The sequence below is a fragment of the Lithobates pipiens genome, unplaced genomic scaffold (assembly GCF_037356315.1).
Source record: "Lithobates pipiens isolate NorthernLeopardFrog02 unplaced genomic scaffold, aLitPip1_a1.2 Scaffold_19, whole genome shotgun sequence".
In the NCBI taxonomy this organism is placed as follows: domain Eukaryota; kingdom Metazoa; phylum Chordata; class Amphibia; order Anura; family Ranidae; genus Lithobates; species Lithobates pipiens.
Window position 1 is genome coordinate 147,847,429 of NW_027507764.1, and position 13,016 is coordinate 147,860,444.

The window sequence follows — 13,016 nt, forward strand, 5'->3', positions numbered from 1 at the left end:
TTCTTATAATTTACAAAGTCAAGCCTCGATTTTAATTTTTTTTACACACAAATGGATTATTTCATTGCAAGGCCCACTTAAATACTACTATTAAAGTGGAGCTCCACCTTAAAGTGGAACTTCCGCTCATTGGAACCCTCCCCCCCTCCGGTGCCACAATTGGCACCTTTCAGGGGGGAGGGGGGGTGCAGATACCTGTATAATACAGGTATTTGCACCCACTTCCGGGCATAGACAGCCGCAGATTCTGCGGGTATTTACACCACTTCCTGCGGGGCCCCCAATGTATGCTGGGAAACACACGTATCCCAGAGACAGCAGGAACCATCCTTATTGCGCAGCGCGACTCGCGCATGCGCAGTAGGGAGCCGGGAAGTGAAGTCGCAAGGCTTCACTTCCTGATTCCCATACCGAAGATGGCGGTGGCAACACCCGAGAGCCGATTGAGAGATCGGCTTCGGGTGCCGACATTGCGGGCGCGCTGGGCGGGTAAGTGTCTATATTTTAAAAGTCAGCAGCTGCAGTATTTGTAGCTGCTGACTTTTAAAAACAAAAAACGGTGGAACTCCCGCTTTAAGTAAAAAATAGGGAAACATATTTTGCACCTTATGAAATAACCAGTAGATTAAAAAAAAAAAAAAAAAAAAAGTACACTTATTTAATTATTTATCTAAACTGAAGAAATAAAAAGGTAATTATATCTGGCAGTCATATTTATCAAAATACTGCCAATTTTATTTACATATTAATTTGTAAAATATATGTTACAAAAGATGTCGACTGTTCTAATTAAATTTTCTATGCCATTTGTAACATGTTTTCTCTGTTCTGTTATGCCCCGTACACACGATCGGACAAACTGCCGGACTTTGCAGCGGAGGTCCGCCTGACTTTCCGAATGAGCAGACCTGCCCACACACGACCGGACTTTTCCGGCACACAATCCATTGGACTATGGCGGGAGTCCGCCGAACTTTTGAAATGAACGGACTTGCCCACACACAAAGAAAAGTCAGTTCACTTTGAACGTGGCTGCAGGTAGACGGGACTAGCGAAGGAAATCAATGTCGCCGCCTCCATAGGCGAGATTGACACCTCGCTAGCCCCGTCACCTGGAGTTAAAGGGGAAGCCCTACGCTGAAAAAACGGCGTGGGGGTCCCCCCAAAGTCCATTGCAGACCCTTATCTGAGCACGCAGCCTGGCCAGTCAGGAAAGGGGGTGGGGATGAGCGAGCTCCCCCCTCATAAGCCGTACCTTCAACATGGGGCAATGCTTTGGGGAAGGGGTGCCATGCGCCCCCCCAATCAAAAGCACCTTGTCCCCATGTTGATGAGGTCTGTGGGCGGGGGGGCTTATCCGAATCCGGGAGCCCCCTTTAATAAGGGGGCCCCAGATCCCGGCCCCCCACCCTATGTGAATGAGTATGGGGTACATCGTACCCCTACCCATTCACCTGAGGGAAAAAGTGTCAATAAAAAAACACAACACAAGTTTTTAAAATAATTTATTAGACAGCTCTGGTGGTCTTCCGCCTTGGGGGTCTTCTCGACAGACTCCTCCGCTATCTTCTGCTAGCTCTTTTACTAGCGGAGGAGCCTGGCTAGTGTGGCCTTCTATATGTCGGCCGTACTATCCGGACTTTGCGCAAGCGGTTTGGGGAACACCGAAATTTGATTGAATTAGGCAGGGACAAACACAGTGTGCCCCGACATTGCCTCGAAGTTCATGAACAATCCACCACAGGTCTACAAGTGTGGGTGCTGGAATCCATACCCAAAACCCTCCCTCCAGCTGAACGCTACAAAAAACTCTGTGAGAGGGAGAATTATTGGATTTATTTTTTGGACACTTTATCCCTTGGAGGGTTGAATGAAACCATTGAAATAAATACTCTGTTATAAATGATAAATTATACACATTCAGAATACTAATATAATTCATATTCCATGCGCTTAGTTATTTATAGTTTATCTTTTTTTTTTACCACCCCCCATTTTTTACCGCCCTTTTTTTCCCTGCTCTTTATAATATTTTATTTTATTTTATAATACAACTGTTTTGAAATACTATTACTTATTATTTATATAATTTATCCCTTATAATTATATTAATATTCAAAAACCTCTCAAATTTCCCCATAATCCAATGTATAATTTCCTCACAATCAAATTAAAATTAAACTAGACATGTCCTAGTCACCATTTGCATTAAACATAATATCTATAGTCCATCACATCCGTAATTCTCTTTTCTTGGTTTTCTCATTTTTACATTTATTTTTATTTCTATTTTTTATTATTATTATGATTATTTTTATCTCACTCGCTATTCCCCTCTGTTTTACCATGCCAACAATCCATATCTTAGATTCTCATGTATGTATACTTTTTCCCCCATCACTCTATACTCATCATTACCATTAGCATTGTTGTGATTTATATTTTAAGCCCTTCTTGTTACTTCCTGTTTCTCATGCTGCTATGGTAACAATTACGTGACCTAGGGGTATTAAAGGATCTTATCTAAGATGGCCGCCATAAAGCCTGAAGAAGGGACACACATGTCCCGAACGCAAGCCCCTCCTCCCTAACCCAGAAGTGACGCCAATCCCCACCAGTGCTGGTGCCTAGTGTTTGCGCTCCACAACCACCGGAAACATCATTTCCAGTGGTGTTTTTCCGGATCTGGGACCACCCACATCATCTATCCCTCTGCCAGATTTACAGCTGATGGCCTCTCCTCTCTGACAGCGACTAGCGGATGTTGAAATAATTACAATGCCCATCTATGAACCACTTTTGTGAGTGTATTGATATTTTTTTAAATTTTATAAAAATTTACAGTTTTACTGGACTTAGAAGGTGCCGTTCCTCTTCCATTTGTCTTTTTCAGAGACCTTTTTACATTTCTACTCGGAACTGGCAGCCCCCTATGGACAGTTTCTTTTAAATTCTTTTAAATTATTTTAACTATTTTAATTATTTTTCCTTATACTTCAAGGACATTACTGACTGTAACAGCCCATTGTGGTCATTAATACTATTTATACTATTTATAATCTATGTTCATTCCCATTCAACACTATATGAGTTTATAAGTTTTGGTTCTGGCTATCAAAAAAACACCCAAATTATAGTAGGCATCTCATCCCAAATACAAAATTAGAAATGAAAGGAATATAGGGATGGGATTTTTACGGTGCTTCTGTATAATTTATACAAAGAAGAAAGATTTTTTTTATATAAAGAAATGTATTTAATAAAAACAATATACAGGTAGTTTATTAATACAATTAAAATAGTGGTGCAATATTTTCTTAATGATATATTATGTACTTTGCAATGGATTGTGTGATATTAATGAATACCATTTATTGTTATTAATTTCTCTTTTTTTGATATCATTGTTATTATTAGCTTGTACATCCCCTGAGGAAGCTAATGCGAAACATGTCGGGATGAATTGATGAAAGTCCCTCAACTTTATATATCCAGGACCCCCTAAACAATATTGTTAATATTGCACCATATATGCTATTTTAATTGTATTAATAAACTATATTGTTTTTATTAAATACATTTCTTTATATAAAAAAATCTTTCTTCTTTGTATAAATTATACAGAAGCACTATACGAGTTTGTTTACTAGTCATATTCAGAGTGCGCCGTATTATATCATTATACAGTGGTGTGAAAAAGTGTTTGCCCCCTTCCTCATTTCCTGTTCCTTTGCATGTTTGTCACACTTAAGTGTTTCGGAGCATCAAACCAATTTAAACAATAGTCAAGGACAACACAAGTAAACACAAAATGCAATTTGTAAATGAAGGTGTTTATTATTAAAGGTGAAAAAAAATCCAAACCATCATGGCCCTGTGTGAAAAAGTGATTGCCCCCTAAACCTAATAACTGGTTGGGCCACCCTTAGCAGCAACAACTGTAACCAAGCGTTTGCGATTACGTGCAATGAGGCTTTTACAGCGTCCTGGAGGAATTTTGGCCCACTCATCTTTGCAGAATTGTCCTAATTCAGTTACATTAGAGGGTTTTCGAGCATGAACGGCCTTTTTAAGGTCATACCACAACATCTCAATATGATTCAGGTCAGGACTTTGGCTAGGCCACTCCAAAGTCTTCATTTTGTTTTTCTTCAGCCATTCGGTGGTGGACTTGCTGGTGTGTTTAGGATCATTGTCCTGCTGCAGAACCCAAGTTCGTTTCAGCTTGAGTACACGAACAGATGGTCGGACATTCTCCTTCAGGATCTCTTGGTAGACAGCAGAATTCATAGTTCCTTTTATCATGGCAAGTCTTCCAGGTCCTGAAGCAGCAAAACAGCCCCAGACCATCACACTACCACCACCATATTTTACTGTTGGTATAATGTTCTTTTTATGAAATGCAGTGTTCCTTCTACACCAGATATACTTGGACACACACCTTCCAAAGAGTTCCACTTTTGTCTCATCGGTCAACAGAATGTTGTCCCAAAAGTCTTGGGGATCATCAAGATGTGTTGTGGAGAAATTGAGACGAGCTTTGATGTTCTTTTTGCTCAGCAGTGGTTTTCTCCTTGGAACTCTGCCATGCAGGCCATTTTTGCCCAGTCTTTTCCTGATGGTGGAGGCATGAACGCTGACCTTAACTGAGGCAAGTGAGGCCTGAAGTTCCTTGGATGTTGTTGTGGGGTCTTTTGTGACCTCTTGGATGAGTCGTCGCTGTGCTCTTGGGGTAATTTGGGGCGGCCGGCCACTCCTGGGAAGGTTCACCACTGTTCCATGTCTTCGCCATTTGTAGATAATGGCTCTCACTGTGGTTCGCTGGATTCCCAAAGCTTTGGAAATGGCTTTATAATCCTTTCCAGACTGATAGATCTCAATTACTTTCTTTCTCAATTGTTCCTGAATTTCTTTGGGTCTCTGCATGATGTGTAGCTTTTAAGGATCTTCTGGTGGACCTTACTGTGTCAAGCAGCTCCTATTTAAGTGATGCCTTGATTGTGAACAGGTGTGGCAATAATCAGGCCTGGGTGTGGCTAGAGAAATTGAACTCAGGTGTGGACAACCACAGTTATAGTATGTTTTAACAAGGGGGGCAATCACTTTTTCACACAGGGCCATGATGGTTTGGATTTTTTTTCACCTTTAATAATAAACACCTTCATTTACAAATTGCATTTTGTGTTTACTTGTGTTGTCCTTGACTATTGTTTAAATTGGTTTGTTTTTCCCGAAACACTTAAGTGTGACAAACATGCAAAGGAACAGGAAATGAGGAAGGGGGCAAACACTTTTTCACACCACTGTATTTTGTTTTCTATACAGGTGTATGTAACAAATACAAACATTCAAAGACAGGACCCCATACTACACATGATTATAATTCTACTGAGGTAGATAATCATTTACTAATGGCGCGTTTTTATTTTTCTTAGCCATGCCTTGATCTCCTATAACGCACTTTGGAAATAAGAACTAAATGAATAAGACGAATAGTCTTAAACTAAAGAAAAAAAAAAATCTAATTCTATACCCATGGAACTCAAGGAGTTACATTTAAACACTCAGTGAACACAATTTATGACAGAAACATTTACTGCTAAACTCACTTCTGGCTATCTTTATAGACATAAATGGTCATAAAATTAAAGGAAAGCACTTGTTTTGTTCTTAGTTGCTAATTTAAAATGTTAATGCTTGTTACACAAATTTAGCAATGCAGTAGGTATTACTCATTGTGATAAGGTTAACACTTTTAAAATCAATGAAAGCCGGATATAGATGTGCAGCAACAAAATATTACTATGCTTATGGTGCTGTATTAGAATTTTATTTGCTAAAGGGAAGAGGCAGATTTTCGAAATTCACCGTTAACTTAAAACAATAGTTTCAAACCTTTTATTTCTTAGGCCTTACTGCCTCCAGGACTCAAAGGAACATCTGGCTATTTAGAGAAAACAATATGTTCACATCCTCTATGACTTTTTTGTTTCTAATTGGGTTTTAAGTTTTTCTCTCGTAACGAAGTAAGCTAGTAAACACCAAGAAGGTCATATAAAGATCACAATACTAAACTATGGAGGGTAGAAAACATTTGCAGATCTATGGATAACTCCAGTCATCCTTGTATAAACCTAAAGGACCATTATTATTGCAATTAAAATATTTCAATAATTGTATGCTGCTAATAAACAAATTTATTGTATTCAGTATATCAGTTAATTTCCAATTCACACGTCTTTATTTTTCTCAACATTTAGATCAGACCAAGCTGCTTGGCCAAACAGTGACAAGTGTTTTGACAAACTATAACACTGCCAGAGGTGTTTGACTAGTTGCAGTAGTAGTTATTGTACTGTGCCTTTTTATTCTTGTACCTGTCTTTATTCATACATGTCACTGTTGCTACAAAACACATTTACACCATATAAATAAAAGGTAACCTATTTAAGAACAAAAAACACAGTCCCTTCCAGTGCTAATAAGTCTTCAAAGGTGAGGAGTAACAGATGTCAGATAAAATGGTGGTGTGAAAGGTATATATGGTATCCCAGAACTAGGTGGATGCTACCTTCCTCAGATGGGGTAATTCGAAAGAAACTACAAGAAAAACAGAAATGGAAGACGTGCACACCCAGTGCATTACCAGAGATAATTAGGCTCTGAGGAAGGGGGTGCGCCCCCGAAACGCATTAGAGGTACAGTGTGTTCTGTGCATGTCCATGCACTGTGTTTATGGCCTCTTGCCAATTGCATTTTGTGAGTACCCACTTTTATACAAAAGTTTCTTATTATTAAATTATCTCTGGTAATGCACTAGGTGTGCACACATTCCATTTCTGTTTTTCTTGTAAACCCTTGTAAGAACCCCTGGCAGTGTTATAGTGTATCCCAACCCTTATCACTGTTACTTTCAGTAGACCATTTGGCCAGCAGGTAACAATGTAGAAAAATGTCAATGGAATGTGAAATAAAAAAGAAATTAGTGTGACAAATACTGTAGCTACTTAAAGAGGAGAGCCAGCTTTAAAAAACATTTTTTAAAAGTCAGCAGCTGCAAACACTGTAGCTGCTGACTTTTAATAAGCAGACTTACCTGTCCAGGGAGCCCGCGATGTCGGCCGCTCGAGGCTGACCCGTCCCTCGGCTCTCGGGTCCCGACGCCCCCATTCTATCTAAGGGAAACAGGCAGTGGAGCCTTGCGGCTTCACTGCCCGTTTCCTACTGCGCATGCGCGAGTCGCGCAGCGCTTTGTGAATGGGGCGCGCTGTGTTTTGGGACACACAGTTCCCAGAACACAGCGCGACACATTACCCAGAAGACACTGCATGGAAGAGAGAAGACACAACTTCGCCACGGAGGAGAAAGAGGCAGATTAGAATGATATGCCTAGCAACAGGCATTTCTGGTAAGTTTAAAAAAAAAATTTTTCATTTTTTTTCCCAGATTTTTTGCTCATTTTTAATGTACTTTTGTTTTTCAGGGTGGCCCTCCACTTTAAATTAACCAATTACAGTCATCAAAATACAATGTGAGGAATTTACTAAGACTTGAGCAGATGGAATTTGGAGCAGCTGTGCAAGCCAACAATTCAGCTTCTAGCTTTTACTTTCAAAGCTTAAAGGCTATCTCTAACTTTATAAATATGTTACATATTACACCCATATTAAAGGTGCTGCTGACATGTTGCTAAGCATCCCAACCCTCACCCCCTGAGCATCTCCCACCACACCCATGACAGCAGGTAGGGATACCTCTCCCCTGCAGCTGTAACTTTTAAAATTGGCTTTGTCTGCACAGCTGCATCATTCATTGACAAAGATCTGTGAATGAATACACTAAAAACCAAACTGAATAAATAAAGTCTCATCTGCCACCACAATAAACATACTTGTAGTTCTCAATGAATGACAAGTGTTCCACCTAGGTTCTTTTCTCCCAAACTGCCTGGCTGGCAATTTGCTAACCCCATCAGGTGCAGATCATGTGGGGTGACAAGTTTAATCTATTCATACCAGAAGGTGACCTACGAGAGGCCACAGGAAGATTCTAGTTCTTCAAATGTAAAGTAGGTGAAACAAAAGAGTCCATAGCAAATATGTATTGTGCTATTAAAAACCAAATTGCCTTCCTAACCTCTACACTTGCTTAACTGGAAAGCATTCAGTATGGCCCTATTATACTGGCGGAGGAGCACATGTGTCTAAACAGCCTTTTAGATATCTCTGCACTTCAACGGTCCTCTGTAAACTAAATAGGAGTAAACATGCCCTACACAAAATGCAGATCCCAGATGTGTGCAGAATCTTACACACCACAGTGAAATACGTCACATACATTTCTATGATACACTACACATTTTCTAGACTAGATGTTTGTTAACCACTTTCATCTGCATCAGGACCTTTCTACCACTATTCATAATATCACACTGTTGGACCACACACCAATAAGTGTGGACATAAGGATAGCCAATTATAATATTAAAAAATCCTATAATTGGAGATCAGACAAAATCCTCCTTAACCATCCTATATTTCTAGAAATTAAATGTACAATCCTTTTTTAAAGAAAATAATAATGAGTATCTCATTACACACCATGGGAAATACACAAAGCTTACATAAGAGGAAAAAGAATATCACAAAACTCTAAACTTGAATGCTAACTTTTGGTTCATAAGGGCACATTACTTAAATGCATCATTAGGCTTGAAACTATACACAAGGAGAGCCTAGACCAGCCTTTCTCAACCTTTTCAACACAGAGGAACCCTTGAAATAGTTCTCCGGTCTCGGGGATCCTCTGCTAAAAATTAGAGATCTACAACTCATGATACAATAGTGTGATGGTCAGTGAGAAGAATGGTCCTTATACTTGTGGTCATTGGGAAGAATTACCCCCTTACAAATAGCTAAAAAGTTCAATGGTGTTGGTGGGAACTTATCTGAGAGGCAGAAATTGCCCAATGCTGAAGGAACCCCTAGCAACCTTTGGAGGAACCCTAGTTGAGAATCACTGGCCTAGACAATTATCTTAATATGACAGCACTCCAGATCTCCTTATAAAAATTAAACAAACAAAAAAAAACAGTTGCATATAACAAAATAATAATTACACTCCATGGTTATAATATGTAATGTGTCTCTTTGACACATTACATTGTGTCAAAGAGAGACACGTTATCGGTGAGGAGAGGAGAGCGGATCGCTGCAGCCGGCTGGTGATCAGTGAGTATGAGCTGTTTTTTACAGCTTTTTACTCACATGATCACCAACCTAGTGTCACCACACAATGTAAAACACACATGTCCCAAAACAATGTCCCCAAATAATAAAAACACCTGTCCCCCACATATGCCCCAGTAAAATCCCACGTCCCAATGATTATCTGCACACATATGTCCGTAATCACCTGCGCACATCTGTAAATGATCATTTGCGTTCATCTGTCCGTGATCACACAAACCAATTATTATACACTTAATTAAATTTTTTACCAAAAACATGTAGCAGAATACATTTGGGCTGAAATTTATGACAAATTTTATTTTATTGAATTTCTTTTAAAATAGAAAGAAGAAAATATTGTTTTTTTTCCCCAAAATTCTGCTCTTTTTTCACCTTATATCGCAAAAAAATGTGAATAAATACCACCAAAAGAAAGCTCTATTTGGGTGAACAAAATGCTAAAAATTTCATTTGGGTACAGCATTGCATGACCGCGCAATTGTAAGTGAAAGTGCGAGAGCGCTGAAAGCTGAAAATTGGTGTGGGAAGGAAGGGGGCGAAAGTGCCCAGTATTGATGTGGTTAAATAACTTTTGTATCTATGCCTAAAAAAGACAAGAACATGGGTTGGAGATGTAGATGTGATTATTATTTTATATGAAGGAATGAATAAGAAGAGCTAGTGCATGGACATCTTGCTGTTTATGCATGGGACTAAAATGTAATGCTGTTGTTCCCCAGTACATGGGTATGTTGTGTCAAAGATAAGCTTTACATTCATTACTATGTGAACAGTCATTTACCCTCGATTTACTGTTTGCCTTAAAAACTTCTGGTGTACTTGTTGCTGTACAGTGCACAATTAATATAAATCTAAAACATCCTTTAAGTCCCCCCCCCCCCCCTAAATGCACCCTCTGTGATTAATGATATGTACCGCTGTCACTACAGATAGTAGATGACAGCCTCCAGACGTAATCTCTCCATGAGGTCCCAAAACTTTATGCTAATGTCTATTGCTAGCTGCCAAGTAAGCTCTCTGTCTAAAACACATTTGCACACTTTGATAGTATAATTGTTTATGTTCTTTAAGCACTGAAGAAAACAGGCTTGTAGAGATAACATACCTTTGGGTCTCTCAGAAACAGAGCCTTGAGGATAAGGGAATGTACGTCACCAATGGGTGGGTAATGCATCAGAAGGCCCAGACATGTCTGATAGTTGCTGGAGATTACTAGGAGTAAAGAAATGAGATATACATGCAACCATTTAGAGAAGGAGCAATGCATTTTCACAGACATAAAAGTGTAATGTAATAACCAAACTCTCTCTGTGTACCAGATCCCTTAAAATCTCCTGTACAGTTGTGGCCTAATCCATCCTATGAATTGCTTTCATTCTCCACCCTCAGAATACAATCTCCTAGGCTCTATTCCACACCATCTCTTAATTAGTCTTCCTCTCTCCCTTTTATGTCCTAGTAAATAATCCTTAATAAAGCTTCAGAATTCCTTCTCCCATCTCATCACATAGCCCAGCCATCTAAGACTTTGGCTTCTTATATTGTTTATAATAGATCAACATGCCTAGCTTAAAGTGATTGTAAAGTCTCAAAATAACAAACATGTTATACTTACCAGCTCTGTTGCAGTGGATTTGCACAGAGCAGCCCAGATCCTCCTCTTCCCAGGTCCCTCTTCTGTGCTCCTGGCCCCTCTCTCCTGTCGAGTGCCACCACAGCAAGCAGCTTGCTATGGGGGCACTCAAGCTGAATCATCTCCCTGTTATCCATTCAGACACGGTGCTGTGGTTCGGCCGCGCCCCCTCTCTCTCCTGATTGGCTAACTGACTTTGATTGATACCAGCGGGAGCAAATGGTGTGGCTGCTGTGTCTCAGCCAATCAGCAGGGAGAGTTCCGAACGGCTGAGGGACTCGTGGACATCAGTGAACAGAGAGGGAGCTCAGGTAAGTATTAGGGGGGTGCTGGGGAGGCTGCTGCACACAGAAGGCTTTTTATCCTAATGCATAGAATGCATTCAGATAAAAACATTCTGCCTTTACAACCCCTTTAAGTATAAAACTCTGTTTGTCCTCTTCCTTCATTTTCAAGTAAATCAGATTCTTCTACAACGTTGTAGAAATCCTTCTTAAATCCCCATTTTCTCTACATGTACTAGGCCAGTGATGGCGAACCTTGGCACCCCAGATGTTTTGGAACTACATTTACCATGATGCTCATGCACTCTGCAGTATAGTTGAGCATCATAGGAAATGTAGTTTCAAAACATCTGGAGTGCCAAGGTTCGCCATCACTGTACTAGGCAATTAATCCAGGGTTTTTATTATTATAAAAATGTATATAGCAGGAACAGTTCATCCATTGCGTTACAATACATAGGGAGACAGTACAGTTAAAATACAATTCATAGAAGGTTAGGAGGGCCCTGCTTGTGAGAGCTTACAATAAAAACCCTGAAGGATGCAATGACAATCAGAAATGGCAGCTCCCAGATCTCTATACTCGTAGGTTTACTCCCCAGTGTTCCCATTACAGATATAAATGACGCCTCAGCAGGCATACGGGTTTATTGCTACCAAGGGTTAGAGGGGATACTGTGGTTTTGATATCTGTTGTCACAGAAATCTGTGTGCTGATACACCCTAGACAATTGTTCCTCCTTAATGCACTGCATGGCCTTTGAACTATGGCCAGCAGGCTTTCTAGAACCATAAAGGAGGATTTTGGTTAACCTAGTCCCCCCACTATATAAGGGGAAAACATAAAACAGGCATAGGGTCAGTGAACTAAAAGCGGTTTTAATTCCGATTGTTAGCTCTTAGGACCATTAACCCCTTGTCTGCCTTTTTTTTGGTTCTTATTACTGGGGGTCAGTTTTAGCTGCTGTCCATAGCAAACTTTACTTTTTTTGCTGCAAGGCTTCCCTTCAAAATGGGCTTTTGATTCATTGTTTGGTATTTTGTGGTTCTCATTTATTTTGTGGGTATATTGGTTTTTATTTTATGCTCTCTGTTCTCCAAACTGTTCTTTGTTTGCAATACAGCACTGCATTGCTTAAGTTTAAAAAAAAAAAAAAAAAAGCACAAGAACAGTATACACTTAAACCACATCATGTTATAACCACTCACATTCACATAGATAAATAGTTATCCATATAAAAGTAAGGTTTAATATCCTGAACGAAAATTGTCCCATTGCTGGGGAATTTTACACTGCTATATCCTCTGCAGTATCCTAATTCTTGTAGTGGGAACAATTTTACAATATTGGATTATCTGTATCTAAATCTTGTAGTAAATTACCTACCTGTCCATTTGTCTTTAGTGCATTTTTTGACCTGTTATCTCTGATTATCCTAATTCTTGTGGCAAAGCCACAGCCTGTATCCTTGTCTCTAGTAAATTTAGGACTAGGCTTGCTTTTTAAAACTGTCCCGCTGCAGCTCAACTTTGACATTGTTGTGTCATCTGAACCTTTTTAATTCATGTAGCAAAACAGCTGCTTGTACCCTTTTTCTCTAATACATTGCAACCAATTCTTCCTTAAAAATATCCTGCTGCTGTTCAATTGTACATTCCTGTATCATCTGTGTTCTTAAAAGGGTTCTAAAGCTTTGTTTTTTATTTTCTAAATAGGTTCCTTTAAGCTAGTGCATTGTTGGTTCACTTACCTTTTCCTTCGATTTCCCTTCTAAATGTTTTTTTCTTTGTCTGAATTTCTCACTTCCTGTTTCTCCTCAGTAAACTTCACACCATCATCCGAGCGGT

General features: G+C 39.5%; 1 protein-coding gene across 5 annotated transcripts in view; it reads right to left on the minus strand.

Moving 5' to 3' along the window:
- Positions 1-13,016, minus strand: part of TBC1D5 (TBC1 domain family member 5) — an 802,157-nt gene that overhangs the window by 202,155 nt on the left and 586,986 nt on the right. For all 5 annotated transcript variants that reach the window (XM_077491382.1, XM_077491385.1, XM_077491384.1 and 2 more), the window contains one exon: positions 10,357-10,463. In XM_077491382.1, the coding sequence (XP_077347508.1) occupies positions 10,357-10,463 (107 nt within the window). The remainder of the gene's footprint in view (positions 1-10,356; positions 10,464-13,016) is intronic.